We start from the raw sequence: 18,206 nt of genomic DNA, 5'->3' as shown, positions 1-18,206 counted from the left end.
GCACCTCATCTTCTGATTAGGCACTCTACAGCCCTCTGGACTCAATATTGACTTCAATAATTTCAGACCATGAGCCCCATTTTTTATTTTTATTCATTTATTTTTATTTGTAAATATTATTTATTTTTTCACCATGTGCTAGTCTTAAACTTGTTTTCCCATGTTTTTGCTTTTGGACAGAGCTGTTCATTATTCTGCCATTAGCACTCTCTCTGGACTCATGCTTTGTCTTTTCCTACAACTATTTAGCACTTCATTTGCATTCTGTTCCATGACATCTGTCATTTAATCTCTCCTGCCCTCCGTCCCATTATAGACCTTCCTTTTTGCTCTTCTCCCCTCCTTTCCCTCCCCGCCCCCCCGCCATTTCACTTGCTCAAAGACTGTTACATTTCTAATATTTGCCAGTTCTGATGAAAGGTCACAGACCAGAACCAGTAACTCTGTTTCTCTCTACACAGATGCTGCCAGACCTGAACATTTCTGGCACTTTCTGTTCTCATTCCAGAGTTCCAGCATCTGTAGTATTTTGCTATAATAGACAGTCGTACGACTTGTTATTATGGTTTAGTTTCCAAAGACAAACAAAAACAGCCGCTGACATAAGACTCTAGCTAGTCATTCAGTTCACAGTAGTTTGCTAGCTGGTGTCTCTACCTACAGAGGGCAATAATGCTGTTTTTATTTAGATCACTATCCAATACAACCCCTGACTCCAACTAGCAAATCAAGTCAGAATTCATAGTGCAAACTAGGAACTTCAGCCCCAAACTGGAACTACTTTCTCAATTTAAGTAGGATATTAAATAACAGCTTCACTGCACTCATGAACTGTAGACAAGACAATTTCAGCATAACTGTTGCCAAACCCTAACACTTTTAAAGAACCCATTCTAACCAATTAATTAGACATTCTGCAAGTACTACAAAAACAATCTATTGGCACTTAGGCGAGCAATACTGCTTTTAAATATCACTGTGTGCCAGTTCACTTTCGCACACTTATTCTGCTGGTTACAGGAAGCCTAGCACAGCCAATACAAGCAGTAAGTAAAACTAATAAGGAAGGGTTGATTACATTGGTCACAATATATCGAAATCCATCGTGTGCTTTTAAAGGGCATTAATATTAATAAGTGACTGCCTTAATACTCATAATAGGAAGTGGTGACTAAAGTAGAGGAGTAACTAAACCGGAGGGAGATTACTGTATTTAGTATTTAATATTTATAGTAGAAATATAGCGCTAGGGACCATATAGTTAATGTAACTTAATTTAGTAAGGATTTAATAAGTATTTATTTTAAATTAATTTATTGATTAGTGCTAGAAATATCAGTTAGAGGGGTAAAGTGCTTCACCTGTGAGATGTGGGAGGTCCGTGACACTTCCAGCGTTCCAGACAACTACATCTGCTGGAAGTGTACCCAATTGCAGCTCCTCACAGACCACATGGATCAGTTGGAGCAGCAATTGGATGCACTTAGGAGCATGCAGGTGGCGGAAAGCATCATAGACAGGAGTTTTAGAGACGTGGTTACACCCAAGGTGCAGGCAGATAGATGGGTGACCGCTAGAAGGGGCAGGTAGTCAGTGCAGGAATCGCTTGTGGCTATCCCCCTCTCTAACAAGTATACCGTTTTGGACACTGTTTGGCGGGGGGGGGGGGGGGCGGGAATGGCCTGTCAGGGGAAAACAACAGCAGCAGCCAGAGCAATGGCACCACGGCTGGCTCTGTTGTTCAGCAGGGAGGGACAAAGTGCACAAAAGCAATAGTTATAGGGGACTCTATAATCAAGGGCACAGATAGGCGCTTCTGTGGATGTGAAAGAGACTCCAGGATGGTACGTTGCCTCCCTGGTAACAGGGTCAAGGAAGTCTCTGAACGGGCAGGGAGCATTCTGAATGGGGAGGGTGAACAGCCAGAGGTTGTGGTACACATTGGTCCCAACGACATAGGCAGGAAGAGTGACGAGGTCTTGCAGGGGGAGTTCAGGGAGTTAAAAAACAGGACCTCTAAGGTTGTAATCTCGGGACCACTCCCTGTGCAACGTGCCAGAGAGGCTAGAAATAGGAAGATAGTGCAGCTAAACAGCTGGTGTAGGAGGGAGGGTTTCAGATATCTGGATCATTGGGATCTCTTCAGGGACAGGTGGGACCTGTACAAGAAAGATGGATTGCATCTAAACTGGAGGGGCACAAATATCCTGACTGCGAGGTTTGCTAGTGTCACTCGGGAGGGTTTAAACTAGTGTGGCGGGGGGTGGGAACCAAAGCAGTAGGTCAGCAGGTGAAATAACTGAGGGCAAACTAGTGAATAAGGCCAGTAAGACTGAGTGGAAGAGCAGGCAGGGAGAAGCTGCTGAGCACATCGGGACTGGTGGTCTGAAGTGCATTTGTTTCAATGCGAGAAGTATAACAGGTAAGGCAGATGAACTTAGAGCTTGGATTAGTACTTGGAAATATGATGTTGTTGCTATTACAGAGACTTGGTTGAGGGAAGGACAGGATTGGCAGCTAAACGTTCTGGGATTCAGATGCTTCAGGCGGAATAGAGGGGGATGTAAAAGGGGTGGGGGAGTTGCATTACTTGTTAAGGAGAATATCACAGCTGCACTGCGGTAGGACACCTCAGAGGGCTCATGCAGCAAGGCAATATGGGTAGAGCTCAGGAATAGGAAGGGTGCAGTCACAATGTTGGGGGTTTACTACAGGCCTCCCAACAGCCAGAGGGAGCTAGAGGAGCAGACATAGAGACAGATTTTGGAAAGATGTAAAAGCAACAGGGTTGTTGTGGTGGGTGATTTTAACTTCCCCTATATTGACTGGGACTCACTTAGTGTTAGGGGCTTGGATGGGGCAGAATTTGTAAGGAGCATCCAGGAGGGCTTCTTGAAACAATATGTAGATAGTCCAACTAGGGAAGGGGCTGTACTGGACCTGGTATTGGGGAATGAGCCCAGCCAGGTGGTCTAAGTTTCAGTCGGGGAGCATTTCAGGAACAGTGACCATAATTCCGTAAGTTTTAAGGTATTTGTGGATAAGGATAAGAGTAGTCCTCGGGTGAAGGTGCTAAACTGGGGAAAGGCTAATTATAACAATATTAGGCAGGAACTGAAGAATTTAGATTGGGGGCGGTTGTTTGAGAGTAAATCAACATCTGACATGCGGGAGTCTTTCAAACGTCACTTGATTAGAATCCAGGACCAGCATGTTCCTGTGAGGATGAAGGATAAGTTTGGCAAGTTTCAGGAACCTTGGATAACGAGGAATATTGTCTAGTCAAAAAGAAAAAGGAAGCATTCATAAGGGCTAGAAGGCTGGGAACAGACGAAGCCCTTGAGGAATATAAAGAAAGTAGGAAGGAACTTAAGCAGGAGTCAGGAGGGCTAAAAGGGGTCATGAAAAGTCATTGGCAAACAGGATTAAGGAGACTCCCAAGGCTTTTTATACGTATATAAAGAGCAAGAGGGTAGCCAGGGAAAGGGTTGGCCCACTCAAGGACAGAGGAGGGAATCTATGCGTGGAGCCAGAGGAAATGGGCGAGGTACTAAATGAGTACTTTGCATCAGTATTTACCAAAGAGAAGGACTTGGTGGATGATGAGCCTAGGGAAGGGTGTGTAGATAGTCTGGGTCATGTCGATATCAAAAAGGAGGTGGTTTTGGGTGTCTTGCAAAACATTAAGGTAGATAAGTCCCCAGGGCCTGATGGGATCTACCCCAGAATACTAAGGGAGGCAAGGGAAGAAATTGCTGGGGCCTTGACAGAGATCTTTGCATCCTCATTGGCTACAGGCGAGGTCCCAGAGGACTGGAGAATAGCCAATGTTGTTCCTTTGTTTAAGGGTAGCAAGGATAATCCAGGAAATTACAGGCCGGTGAGCCTTACGTCAGTGGTAGGGAAATTATTAGAGAGGATTCTTCGGGACAGGATTTACTCCCATTTGGAAACAAGTGGACTTATTAGCAAGAGGCAGCATGGTTTTGTGAAGGGGAGGACGTGTCTCACTAACTTGATTTGAGTTTTTTGAGGAAGTGATGAAAATGGTTAATGAAGGAAGGGCAGTGGATGTTATCTATATGGACTTCAGTAAAGCCTTTGACAAGGTCCCTCATGGCAGACTGGCACAAAAGGTGAAGTCACACGGGATCAGAGGTTAGCTGGCAAGATGGATACAAAACTGGCTCGGTCATAGAAGACAGAGGGTAGCAGTGGAAGGGTGCTTCTTTGAATGGAGGGATGTGACCAGTGGTGTTCCGTAGCAATCAGTGCTGGGACCTTTGCTGTTTGTAGTATATATAAATGATTTGGAGGAAAATGTAGCTGGTCTGATTAGTAAGCTTGCGGACGACACAAGGTTGGAGGAGTTGCGGATAGTGATGAGGATTGTCAGAGGATATAGATCGGTTGGAGACTTGGGAAGTGAAATGGCAGATGGAGTTTAATCCGGACAAATGTGAGGTAATGCATTTTGGAAGGTCTAATACATGTGGGAAGTATACAGTAAATGGCAGAACCCTTAGGAGTATTGACAGGCAGAGAGATCTGGGCGTACAGGTCCACAGGTCACTGAAAGTGGCAATGCAGGTGGATAAGGTAATCAAGAAGGCATACAGCATGCTTGCCTTCATCGGTCAGGGCATCGAGTATAAAAATTGGCAAGTCATGCTGCAGCTGTACAGAACCTTAGTTAGGCCACACTTGGAATATTGCATACAATTCTGGTCTCCACACTACCAGAAGGATGTGGAGGCTTTGGAGAGGGTACAGAAGAGGTTTAACCAGGATGTTGCCTGGTTTGGAGGGGCGACATGATAGAGGTTTACAAAGTTATATGAATGGCATAGACAGAGTTAATAGTCAGAAGCTTTTTCCCAGGGTGAAAGAGTCAGTTACTAGGGGACATAGGTTTAAGGTGCGAGGGGCAAAGTTTAGAGGGGATGTGTGAGGCAAGTTTTTTTTTTTTTTTTTACACAGCGTGGTGAGTGCCTGGAACTTGCTGCCGGGGGAGATGGTGGAAGCAGGTACGATAGCGACGTTTAAGAGGCATCTTGACAAATACATGAATAGGATGGGAATAGAGGGATACGGACCCCGGAAGTGCAGAAGGTTTGAGTTTAGACAGGCATCATGATCGGCACAGGCTTGGAGGGCCGAATGGCCTGTTCCTGTGCTGTACTGTTCTTTGATCTAATATTCAAGAATGATATTGTTAAATTTTTGGACACTAAGGGATATGTGGATAGATTGGGAAAGCCAAGTTGAGTTAAAAGACCAGCCATGGGATTAGTGAATGTTGAAGCAGGCTCAAGGGGAGTGTGGCTTACTCCTGCTCCTATTTCTTATGTTCTGTTTCTTAACTATCGCTACCTTCAGCTACATCTTCGAACTAGAGACAGGACTTAATATAAATGGAACTTAATGTGCAGGACAGTGTCTGACAACTAGGGGATCACTACCACTACAGAACTCACCTGCTTCTTCAACAGAGTACATCTCCCGCCAGAACATTCTATGCTTGTAATCATCCTTTGGTGCATACAGGTAAGTGTTCAATCCCCACTTGCGCATTCTGTTGAAGAATGTAACCAACATTAGATCAACAAATTAAACTCCCTCATTGACAGCATCCAGTGCTAGAGTGCTGGACACAAACTGAGATACAATGATTGAACTGTGAGGAAAGAGGGGAACCTCATGTAGTTATTTAAAACAGTAGAACAGAGAAAGGCAAATCCAGAACACTGCAAGCCAAATTAGAATAATGACAAAAGGGATACAACGTTAAACTAGCAAAAAGACAAATTTAGGACTAATGTTATGAAGACCTTCACAGAGGAAAGGGGTCAATATAGGGCATTAACTTCTTGGCAGAGAGGAGGCAAAAGCCTTGGAACTACCAAGTCTGATCTTGTGATGGGTTATTTAGTGATAGATGGCCTGAAATGAACAAAATGGCTTTCATCATTTTTATTTTTAAATACCAGTGATTCACACTGTTGTAGTTTCCTTCAGAAGCAAAGATTCAGTTAAGGCACCTAATGCAAAAAGCAAGCACCAAAAAAGACAAGTCAAGACTCTATTTTAAGAAACTATTTCTTGTGCAACGTCAACATTTACATGGCCACCCAACTTCAAAATGGAGGTGCCTGTAATGGAATTCTTACCTTCTGAACAGTTCCTTCCTCTGTTCCATGCTCCAGGGACGGCCATAAAATCCTAGGAAAAAGCAAAACTGCACGTTAAAATATCAAAACAAGACTTAAAATATTGCATTCAGTTCCACTTGACTAATCTGATTCATATAATGAGCAGCACCAACCTTTCAGGGGCAGTTTTAAATAGGAAATAAAAGCACAAGTACAAAGCAATATATCAAACATCACTTTACATATCAATGAAAAGATTGATATGGCAAGACTAGCCAACTAACATTGGTTGTTCATAGCAAGAGCCACAAAATATGTATTCTACTACATGTAAAGTATCAGCAGTGTCAATGCTCTTGCCTCTGATTCTGAAAGTTGTGGGTTCAAGCCCAACTCCAGAGCCCCGATCACATAATCCAGTGACACTACAGTGCAGTAGTATTATAGACCAAAGAGCCAGTTGAAGAACTGGAGCCTTTTTCTTTTTAAAAACACACTTTTATAAGCATTAACAGAGTTACTCATTACAAGCACGCACCTCCTAACCCAACAACCACAGTTTCAGTCTGTGGCTATTTATAGGGGCACAAGTGAATCCCCAGTTAATGTCCACCACATGCATACAATTAAACCATTAATATACAATTAACACTGAGGGAATGCTGCACTGTCAGGGATGCAATCTTTCAGACATTAAACTAAAGCCCCCTCTGTCCTTAACTGATCTTATAAGAACCTATTGTAAAATTCGAAGAAACTATTGGGGAGTTATTCCTGGAGTGCTGGCCAATATTAACTACAAAAAAAAACTTAATTAGCTGTAATGCCTTGGGATGCCCAGAGGATGGGAAAAGCGCGATATAAATGTAATTCTCTCTCTCTTCCAAACATTGCAAATAAGCTTATAAAAGCTATAAAGCTTCATGTGGAAAACATTGTAGTGCATTGGCGTCATCTCTGGTGCACTTTAGAAAGTGCCCAAAATGGAGATTTACACGCATAGCATACTTAACAAAATTCATCTCATGACCTAATATTAACAGTGGTGACAATAAACCACACAAATCTAGTCTGATACTGAAGCAATTTGGTATACAGAACAATTAAAAAGACACATGAACTAAAACAAATAAAGACTGAGGACTAAACAGATAGAAAATAAGACTGGATTCAGAGAAAGAAAAAATTAAATTGAAATTTTGAAGATCTCAATTTGATACATGCAGAACAGAGACTCAACATATTAAATTTTCCCGTTCCTGGCAAGGAGAGATTGATTGGCATTGCATTAACAATTATCAGGTCATTAAAAAGGCACTTGCACTATTAATTATGAGCTTTATCTGCAAGTTTCATGGTATAGTTAATGTGCAAATCCAGTAAGTTCATAGAAATTATGGGGAGGTTAAGGGCAAGATGCCAATTGTGCAAAGCAAATAGCATAGAGAACGTAAGTCGACCAGAGAGCTCTTGAGATTCACAACTTACAGCATCGCTCTTCATTTATTAGGTGGATACAAGAGCATAGGGACTAGGGGTTGCATATTAATAAGTCGATATGGTGGTTAAGAAAGTGTATGGATACTTGACTTTATAAATAGGGGCACTGAATACAAAAACAAAGTTATTCTAGACCTTTACAAATCAGTGTTTAGGCCTCAGAGTATTGTGTACAATTCTGAGCACTGCAGTACAGAAAGGATGTCGAGGCCTTCAGGATACAGAAGGGATTTACCAGGATGATGCAAGAGTTGAAGGACTTCAGTTATGTGGCAGATTGGAGATGCTGGGAGTGATCACCTTCAAGGAGAGAAGATTAAGGGGAGACCTATTTATGAGGGGTTTTGACAGAGCAGTTGGGGCGAAACTGTTTTCTCTAGCAAGTGGGCTGATAACCAGAGGTTACAGATTTAAAATGTCAAGAACTACATCATCTTAAAGGGCGATGGAATCAGATTCCATAAGAACTTTTAAAAGCAACTGGACATGTAATTAAAGAGAACTAATTTACAGGATTGTGAAAAGGCCGGGTTATGGGACTATATTGAACAGCTTTTTCAAAAAGCGGGCCAAATGGCCTTCCTTTCTGTGCTGCAAGATTCTATGACATGCTACGCATTCCTTGGGTCACAGGAATGCTCAGATATCTGCTTTTCAGAGCGCTTTATGTGCACATCACACAACTGATTTAAACTCAGATCACACCACTGATTTACACTCAAACAGCTGTTCCTAAACCCCACAGCGCAGAACAATTGTTGCCTTGACAACCTGAGAGCCAATAAACTCACAGTACAAGTTCCACATCATCATCCACCATATTAATCCACTGATAACCTACCATTACACAATGTTTTAACATTAAACTGATTTACATTTTGACCATCATAAAAACAGGAAAAAGGAAACTAAAATTATGCACAAATCACCAAATCTCAAATACTCAATACATGGGACCTTTCTGCAGTATCTACTTCATATTACGTTGTTTTGCTACTGCTAAGGGAGAGAAATTTCAGTGAAATATTTCAGTCATAGGTATCCATCAATGGAAAGATAATTAGCCATGGCATGATTCTCACTGGCAACATGAGAAACTATAGTTTAAGGAATCCTAATTCAGTTCCCAACTGCACAGTGAATAAATGTGTGCCTAGTGTTAGTGTTAAACAGAGCCATCCAAATTTGGAAGGTTATGTTATGAGTTAGTGATCTTAGAGAGGGAAGGCTATGGAACTAAAGGGCCATCAGATCTATTTCAGCTCTGTACAAGAACAATACAAAACTACTCTCACTGCCCTTTCTTGAACCATAAAAGTGTGGAGATACAACTGGCTTGAGTTTATGCAAGAAAATAAGTCAGCCAATATTGCCACTTTTGTTACTGAATGTGTACATGGCAGGAATATCCTAAATCATGAAGGCCCTATGTTTTGTGACTGATTTTTGCAGTCTGGTTTCACAAATTACTGGTCACTTGAACTAAATACAAGTATTGACAGTACTCATGAAACCTCATGAGCAGAAGGAAAATTCAAAAGCTCTGACATTTTAATGAGAAGAAAACAGCCAAAATTGTTCTTGCTACAATCTGTAGGTATATTTTCCCTTTTGAATCAGTTTCAGTGCTGACATTTTCAAATTAATTTTTCCCTTTTCAAGATGTAGATGGGAATGAGTCTTAAATCCAAACCTTCCCCTTAAGAACAGGGGAGATAAAGAACTGCCAGTGGCCCTACACTCCAGTTACCAATCTCAGCCGTAATGCTGAAGGGAAATGCCATGCAACTGGTAGATGCTTTCCACAAGGGAGGAAAAAACTGGATGGGAGAACCACACAGAAAATGGTCTTTTGGGAGAGATGCCCAAAACAAAGTGGGCATAAATAGTGTTGAATGGGAAACTAAAGAGGATATGGGGAGGAAAAACCCATAAAATGTGACAATGAAAGAAACTTAAAAAGTGCTGGAAATACTCAGCAGGTCTGGCAGCTTCTGTGGAGAGAAGCAGAGTTAATGTTTCAGGTCTGTGACCTTTCATCAGAACAATGATTGAATTCCTGATTCTGCTAGTTTTCCAACTTAAAAGAAACGAACTAGAAATGATAGGGTATACACATCATAAAAGCTCAACAAGCTGTTATTTTCCTTTAGAAAGAGAAGGCTTGGGGGCTGATCTGATAGAGGTCTTTAAGATCATGAAAGGGTTTAATAGGAGAGACAGAGAAAATGTCGCGACTTGTGGGGTCCAAAACGAGCAGTCATAAACAAGATAGTTATCACTAGTAAGTCCAATAGGGGATTCAATAAGATCAATAAAAATAAGGATATTACACTCTTCAATCAGCCCATTATACTCTCAGACAATGAAATGCTTCCAAAGCAGTTCTCCGCTGAATGACATAGCAGAGATTCTTTAAGCATCCAGTCATCATAGTCAACAGCAATGGAGTGCCGTTTTGTTTTCACATTGAGGTCTTTGATCGGATTTCATTTCCTTCACGTGGGCGTGATTTTCAGATAGCACAATACAGTTTGTCTTGTAAATATAATCACCAAAACGGAGAGGCCAGGAGGACGATTTGAAACAATGCATTCCACCAAGAGCAGTAAGGTACTATTCTCATCAATGCCATCACAAATAAACAGGTACACCACCCCCACACCCCCCGGAAGGGAATGAAACCCAGACGAATAAAATACATCACTTCAGGCCACACCCATATATCAGAGCAAGAGATTTGGGAGCAGGGAACAACAATGTGATGTGGAAAATGCATCGTGTGAAGCAAAGCAACACAATCCATAATGAGCTGAAACATTGCTGGACTGTCTTTCGCACCTATATCTCTTACTCATATTATATACTCATACTACATCTCGCATCTACACTGGGATCTTCTTCTCACTGCTGCTCTCACATGCATTCAAGCCTTCAGAAGAAGGAATTTTTCTCCACACAAGATCAGATGGCAGGTTGTTCACCCTTGCCCATCTTAGAGCGAAGACCGAAGTACGGAAAGTCCTCATCAGGGAACTCCTCTTTGCTGACAATGCTGCATTAACATCCCATACAGAAGAGTGTCTGCAGAGACTCATCAACAGGCTTGCAGCTGCCTGCAATGAATTTGGCCTAAGCATTAGCCTCAAGAAAACGAATATCATGGGACAAGACGCCAGAAATGCTCCATCCATCAACATCGGCGACCACGCTCTGGAAGTGGTTCAAGAGTTCACCTACCTGGGCTTCACTATCACCAGTATCTCGATGCAGAAATCAACAAGCGCATGGGAAAGGTGTCCGCTGCTGTGTCCAGATTAGCCAAGAGGGTGTGGGAAAATGGCACACTGACATGGAACACAAAAGTCCGAGTGTTTCAAGCCTGTGTCCTCTACTGCAGCGAGGCCTGTACAACGTATGTCAGCCAAGAGCGACGTCTCAACTCATTCCATCTTCACTGCCTCCGGAGAATCCTTGGCATCAGGTGGCAGGACCGTATCTCCAATGCAGAAGTCGTTGAGGCGGCCAACATCCCCAGCATATACACCCTACTGAGCCAGCGGCGCTTGAGATGGCTTGGCCATGTGAGCCGCATGGAAGATGGCAGGATCCCCAAAGACACATTGTACAGCGAGCTCGTCACTGGTATCAGACCCACCGGCCGTCCATGTCGCCGCTTTAAAGACGTCTGCAAACGCGACATGAAGTCCTGTGACATTGACCACAAGTCGTGGGAGTCAGTTGCCAGTAATCGCCAGAGCTGGCAGACAGTCATAAAGACGGGGCTAAAGCGTGGCGAGTCGAAGAGATTTAGCAGTTGGCAGGAAAAAAGACAGAAGTGCAAGGAGAGAGCCAACTGTGTAACAGCCGTGCTTGTGGAACAGTCTGTCACTCTAGAATTGGCCTTTATAGCCACTCCAGGTGCTGCTCCACAAACCACTGACCACCTCTAGGCGCTTACCCATTGTCTCTCGAGACAAGGCGGCCAAAGAAGACTATCTTTCACCCATCAGGGAAGTGCTGCCAGAACATTCATTTGTAAATACAATTTTATATTTATGTAATATAAAATGGGGCATCAGAAACACAGCCAGGTTTATAACAAACAGCGATGTGTGAATAAAAATAATGACCAGACTAATTTGTCAAACAAATTAGGGTATGCAAACAGCACATTTCCCCAAACCACACTTCCCTTTAAGAAAGCACACAGCTGAATACAGAAGTTCACATGTTTGGATGCAAGGGTGTCCACAAAGATAAGGATAAATTGAGAGTTTCTATTCTTTTAAAATTCTATTGCAAGTGAAAAAAGAACGTGCCAGAGAACCAACAGCAGGCCCCTGGCAGACTATAAATGGTTTAATCAGATTCTAGTCAAACAGTAATGTTACAGCAGCAAATTTAATTCACCAACCTTTAGTAGAAATGAGAAAAGCGGCAACACTCCAAGCACTTTACATACTGATTGGAACCCTTTACCAGCAATAATGTTTCATCTTACAGAAATGTTTTAAAATAATTTGGAGTCAAATCATTACATGAAGGGCCATGGCTTTGTATGATGAGTTCTATTAGCAACAGGATTAGTTTACATTAGGTAAAATGGCCAGATGGGGAGGCATTCAGCCACAGCCCGTTAAATTACCTCTGAACTACCAATAGCATTTCCCAGAGGAAAGAAATGTAAAGGCATTTAAGAGCTGTTGCACATGTAAATATGTACCATATGGCTATATGTTTCAGCTGAAACAGTCAATGGGATTACAGCCTTGTTGTCATCCCCAGACCATTCTTTATTTAGAATGGCACTTGCACTACAGTTTCATAGACATAAGCAGCATTCTGTTCTGGATATCTAATGTCAGTAAGCATTACAGGCTCAGCCAGCAATGGTGACCCATCTAGTCAGCATAACAATCACACCGCAGAACTAAGAGTCACTGCAAATTTATGATCCAACAATTTATCAATTCTTATTTTATAATTACTTTTGAGTATTTGATTACCAAGATCACCATCTGTAGAATGAAGACTATTCGTAGGTTCTCTAACTGGATTTGGCATCAGGGTTTTGAATGGAAAACCAATTACTCTCTCCCCCTTCCCTGCCCACCCATCAATTTAGATGTCAGAATTCCTCCCTTGTTTCACTTTACTGACGTCACTCTCACTCCAAACATGCAAGCTCAAATTCCTTTATTAAATGACCACCAGCCAACAGACCATATACTGCCTTTACACGGGACATTGGTTAAGTCAGTTGACTGCACATTGTAAGCGCACAATGAGTAGACACCATGACTGATGTGAGCAGCAAGTTTACCCAATGGCAAAATCTTAGTGCATTAAGCATGGACATAATTTTAGCTCCAGTTAGCTTATTTTTGCCACAAATATCACATCTACGTATGTGAAATTTGATCCTTTCCAAATATCTTTGTGAAATTGTAAGCACCATTACAAGCTACTTTCAGCCTATACTACAGAAGCTTTAAAGGCAAGAGGTAGCAACACAAAATGGTTTAGGAAAGGAGCACTAAGGAATAAGACAAACAGCTGAAGACTTTGCCAGCAGTGCTCGAGCGGAGATTGGAGGTGGGTGGAGAATGCACAGAAGGCTAAAGTCAAGACAGCACAGCATGGGTTAGGATACAAAGTTGAAGAAAATTGTACAAGGAAAATTACCATACGTTAAAGCCTCTCTCAGCATCTTCCTAGAAATTTTGATACTGTACTAGAATGCCACTGACCCGAAACGTTAACTCTGCTTCTCTTTCCACAGATGCTGCCAGACCTGCTGAGTGATTCCAGCATTTCTTGTTTTTGTTTCAGATTTCCAGCATGCGCAGTATTTTGCTTTTATATTAGATTTAAAGTGACCGGTAGAAAAATTAGAGGGAAGATGAGGAAAAACTTTTTCACCCAGGTGGGGGTCTGGAACTCACTGCCTGAAAGGGTAGTTGAAGCAGAGACCCTGAACTCATTCAAAAGGAGTCTGGATATGCATCTCAAATGCCGTAATCTGTAGGGCTATGGACCAAATGTTGGAAGGTGGGATTAGACTAGGTGGATCGTTTTTGGCCAGTACAAACACGATGGGCCAAGTGGCCTCTTTCTGTGCCTTAAATGTTCTTTGATTCTATGAAGGACATAGCATAGTGAAATATAGAAACAAAAAAAGTACCAAAACTATGTAACCAGACAGTTCAACTTCAAATAAAAGCAAAATACTGCAGATGCTGGAAATCTGAAATAAAAACAAAATGCTGGAAATACTGAGGTCAGGCAGCAGCTGTGGAGAGAAGCACAGATGTTGCCTGACCTGCTGAGTATTTCCAGCACGTTTTGTTTTGAGTTCAACTTCAAAACTTAATTGCTTTGCATCAATGTTTTTCTGTCTATCCTTAATTTGCTCTTGGGATTTAACCAAGATTCAGAAGGAACACAAGGGCGGTAGAAGCGGAGACAATGGTTTCAAGAGGAAATTGGATAGGCACTTAAGGGAAATAATCTTACAGGTTACAGGGATAAAGCCAGGGAATGGGACTGACTGGATTGCTCGACAGAGAGCCTGAATGGCCTCCTCCTGTGCCATAATGTCTCTATGAAATTGACATGATTTAACAAGTATTTAAACTTCCATCGACTAAACTAAATGTTCAAATAAATGCTCAGCAAACCGCTGAGAGTCACCCACTGATCACAGCACACAATTCAGCTTCAAACAAGCGGATACAGATTTTAAAAAACCTACCAAAATTGGTTCTTAAAGCAGGCTGAAAAAAGGAAATTATAAGTCTAATAGAACTCCTTATTTCATAGTGAAAATATGGAAGAATTTACTATAAGGTTATTCTGCACTGTCACACAATCCTTACCTATAAAAGAAAAATCTAGATCTTGTTACAGAAAATCTCATATGCCCTGTTTTGTTAGTATTGTGACTCAAATGCTATTGGCTTAAGAAAACTTCAGAGCAGACATTTTGTGTGCTGTCCTTGGTCTCTATTCCTGTCAGCACTGAAGCAGAACTTTAAGTCGGCACATCAAGGGAATATCAAACAAAATGTCTGCCTGTGAGCTGTTAAAAAACAGTCTGAAAGTGGTCAACACATGGGAAAGATTCACCAATTGGTGTACAGATGCTTCCCTTAGTATTACCAAAGAATTCAGTCTATCGTAAGATATTTTCTTTTAATTCTACAGCCAAGTGCTCAATGTGTACCAGGCTTAATTTTGACTCTACACACATTCCTACCTACAGGAAATTTATTATGTTATTCTTAAGAAATGACCCTGAATAAAACAAGATTTCAAGTAAAATCCAAAAATGCAAAATTTTCATCCTACTTATGTGAATAATCCAACATATTAAATTCATGATTTGATGATTCATTCATGTGAGTAAAACTTGGGATTGTCAACCATAGCTGTTCTAGATGCTAACGGTAATACGACACTAAAATATTTCAGCCATTTATACACGTAAGCAGAACGCTCTGCAACCAGTCAAATTTTCTGCCATTTCTGAGCAGTAAGTGTATGCCCAAAGAAATGAAGGTTTCTCCATCTTGTTTAATGGTCTGCAATTTTTTTTGGCAACACTTCAAAGTTTCACCAATACATAGCTAACATTACTGTTACCTACAAATGTGACAAGATAGGTGTCATGACACCACCTCCAACATGTCTGCTTTTCCAAGCATCTTGTGTTCAATTAGCCACTAAATCAAACCAATAGGGCATGCTCATTTCTACTGTTAGATACCACTATACACTGGGCTGGAAGGACATATGTGTTTACAAAATAGCATTAGCTGACTATACTTGAAATATTATATCCAGTCTTAAGCACCAAATTGCCTAAAACGAGGCAGACACAATTCTTGGAAGTAGACCAAATAATCTATGACCACGTATTAAACAAATTCATAATGGAGACATATCTCATGTTTTGAAGTGACAGAAACCAAATTGAACATCCATATACATCTTCAACTTATTCTCCAATACTGGACTATAGCAGGGGCAATCTAAACATCAGGACCAAGTACATTCCTTAGGACTCACTTGTGTAATAATATTCCACTTATGAAAAATCAGTTGATTTTTCTAAAACAGAGCTCAACTAAATTTCATTATATTTGAAGCATAGACAAGGCATTTTCCATTTATCAAACAGACATAACATTTTTATAAAGTACAGAACTGTGGTCAGAGCAAACAATTTTCACACCCTCCAACTAAGACCGCAAAAGGAAACCAAGACAAATTTCTGGTACGATTAACAGAAATTGTTCACAGAACTACATTATCCTATAGCAAAAGCTCACATTCCACATATATCCAAAAACCCAAAACTCTTTCCAAACTCATTCATAGCACAGCAATCCCATTTTAGCAAGCTTTCACAATACCCATCAGAACAAAAAAGATACAGCTCATTCAACGTAGCTTTGAACAGGAAAAAGCACACCCATCAAAAACAACAATCATTCCCAAACGAACCAACAAACTACAGTGAAGATATAACTCTCTCCTGTATGGAGCACAATGGAAAATTTTAATTAACATTTTAATATGGATTAATATGGTTTGACCAATATGGATTCTGCCCAAAGATCTCTGCTGCTCTTCCTCCCATCTCTTTTCCCAAGGGCATTGACTTTTGGTTCCATAAGTAACGGCAGCTTTACAAGCCCTTTCAGGGAACATCAATAGCCTCTGAGAATAGAGGCAAACAAGAGAGATCACTGCTCATTTGAGGTACTATCACCAGCATTCATTCCCACATACATTCCTGATGTTCACTTATTTTGACCATGATCAGGAAAGGGAAATCTTTGAACTTTTCCCCCTCTTGGCCTTGGGGGTGGTGATGATGTCAGGTTCAAGTACAGCACCTTAGGTGGGTACAATTAACACAACATGGTATCTCCTAGTCTGCATGGTTCCATACCAGTAAGACATCAAAATTTGTTTCTGGGAGGGCGAGAAGAGTCAGGGGAACTGATCAACATCCAGAAGAATTATAGGCAGGGACTCAATTGCAGTTATCTTATGTCACTTGATCAAGTGACATATATATTAACCTATTATCCCCATCCCCCTATGAAATGGCCTTCATCTAGAGGCAGGGCAGAGGGCATTATTGTGATGTCATAAGTAGCCCCCACACCATCAACCACCACAAAGGAAACAGCTAAACGCGAAAACAAACCGCACTTTCGACACCACATTAAGGTTTAAAAATAACCTGGAACTAAAGACAAATACAGCTTCTGTCGGGGCACGGGTTTGGGGATGGGGGGGGGGTGGGGTGTGTATTTAAATAAAAACACCAGTTGATTCTTCCTTACCTTCTACGACGCCACAGAGAAATTTCTTCTTGTCGCCGGTAGGGTTGGGCGGTTGGGGCAGAGGGCGGTTATCCAGGCCACCGTTAACCGTGACCGTCTCCTGGGGGACCGGCTCGGCGGCGGCGGCAGCGGCGGCCGGGTCGCTAGACGGGGTAGTGTGTCCGGCCTCAGTCACGGGGGGCCCGGGTGCCGGGGCGGGAGCGGGGCAGGAGTCGGTGGGGGGTAAGGAATCGGCGTCGCCCTCCTCCAGCGCTCCGACCGCCTTCTCTTTCTGCACCATCGTCAGCTTGGAGTGAGCGGAACCGCGCATCGACCGCGGAACTTTCCCACACCCCGCCAGCAAAAACAATAAAATTCAACTTTAAAACAAAACACAATCAGCAAATAAAATGAAAAAGTTATTATTTATAAAGCAATAATCGGGCAGAGAATGTTTTAATATTCGGGGGTGGGGGGGGAAGGTTTTTCTCCTCAGAGCCGCTCGCGATTTTTCGCTTCCGTCCCTTGTTGTCCCGCAAAGCACTCTGGGACCGCCCCTCACCCACTCTCCGCATGCGCAGTACGAACCACAAGCCCGCCTGAAGCACCAAAATTCTGATGCTTTTTCATCTGGACCTCTTCATCTCAACACCGCCGTATGTCGTACTGCGAAAACCTCACGGTTTGGTGTTTATGTTAATTTTTTTTCACAGTCGCTGATTGCCACCGAGGGCTGACGGGAAGCCGACTGCGCATGCGCGTTGGCAGGGGCGGCTCGCAGCGCACAATAAAAAATGTCATTTTTTTACCGAAGTAATTCCATATCAATGTATTCGTGACCGTTTAACCCTGCAGTCGATATTTTATTTCTATTTCCCAGTCGTACGAATTATAAATATATATATATATATATTTTGTTGTTCTCAAGAGGATGCTGGGAGCTGAAGGTGATGCTACTGCGCAATTGCGGAAACCGCCTGAAACCAGTATCAACCGGTTTGTTAAAACGCCCCTTTCTATTTCTAAAAATGCTTTGCAATTATAAAAGTTATTCTTTTTAAAAGCTGTCTCCTTTTTTGTACCTTTTGTAATGAGTTTCCGAGAATTCGAACCTCATCGTCTGATATTCAGCGTTGGTTTTTTTCCCCCAACCCCAAGTTATAAAAGCAAAATACTGCGGATGCTGGAAATCTGAAACAAAAACAAGAAATGC

The 18,206-nt window shown here is 41.9% G+C and overlaps 1 protein-coding gene across 3 annotated transcripts in view; it reads right to left on the bottom strand.

The window, feature by feature from the left end:
* oga (O-GlcNAcase) overlaps positions 1-17,554 on the bottom strand; it is an 85,602-nt gene extending 68,048 nt beyond the window's left edge. For 2 of the 3 annotated variants that reach the window (XM_068053180.1, XM_068053181.1), the window contains exons 1-3: positions 17,015-17,553; positions 6,171-6,222; positions 5,478-5,575 (exon numbers count right to left, since the gene is read on the bottom strand). In XM_068053180.1, coding sequence (XP_067909281.1) covers positions 5,478-5,575; positions 6,171-6,222; positions 17,015-17,324 — 460 coding nt within the window. In that variant the 5' untranslated portion in view covers positions 17,325-17,553. Of the gene's footprint in view, positions 1-5,477; positions 5,576-6,170; positions 6,223-17,014 lie in introns of all 3 variants that reach the window. The other variant, XM_068053182.1, reaches the window with a different exon arrangement.
* Positions 17,555-18,206: the final 652 nt, after the last annotated feature.

Source organism: Heterodontus francisci, chromosome 20 (genome assembly GCF_036365525.1).
Source record: "Heterodontus francisci isolate sHetFra1 chromosome 20, sHetFra1.hap1, whole genome shotgun sequence".
Lineage (NCBI taxonomy): Eukaryota > Metazoa > Chordata > Chondrichthyes > Heterodontiformes > Heterodontidae > Heterodontus > Heterodontus francisci.
Note: the sequence above shows the minus strand (reverse complement) of the source record. Positions and strands in the feature narration are given on the sequence as shown.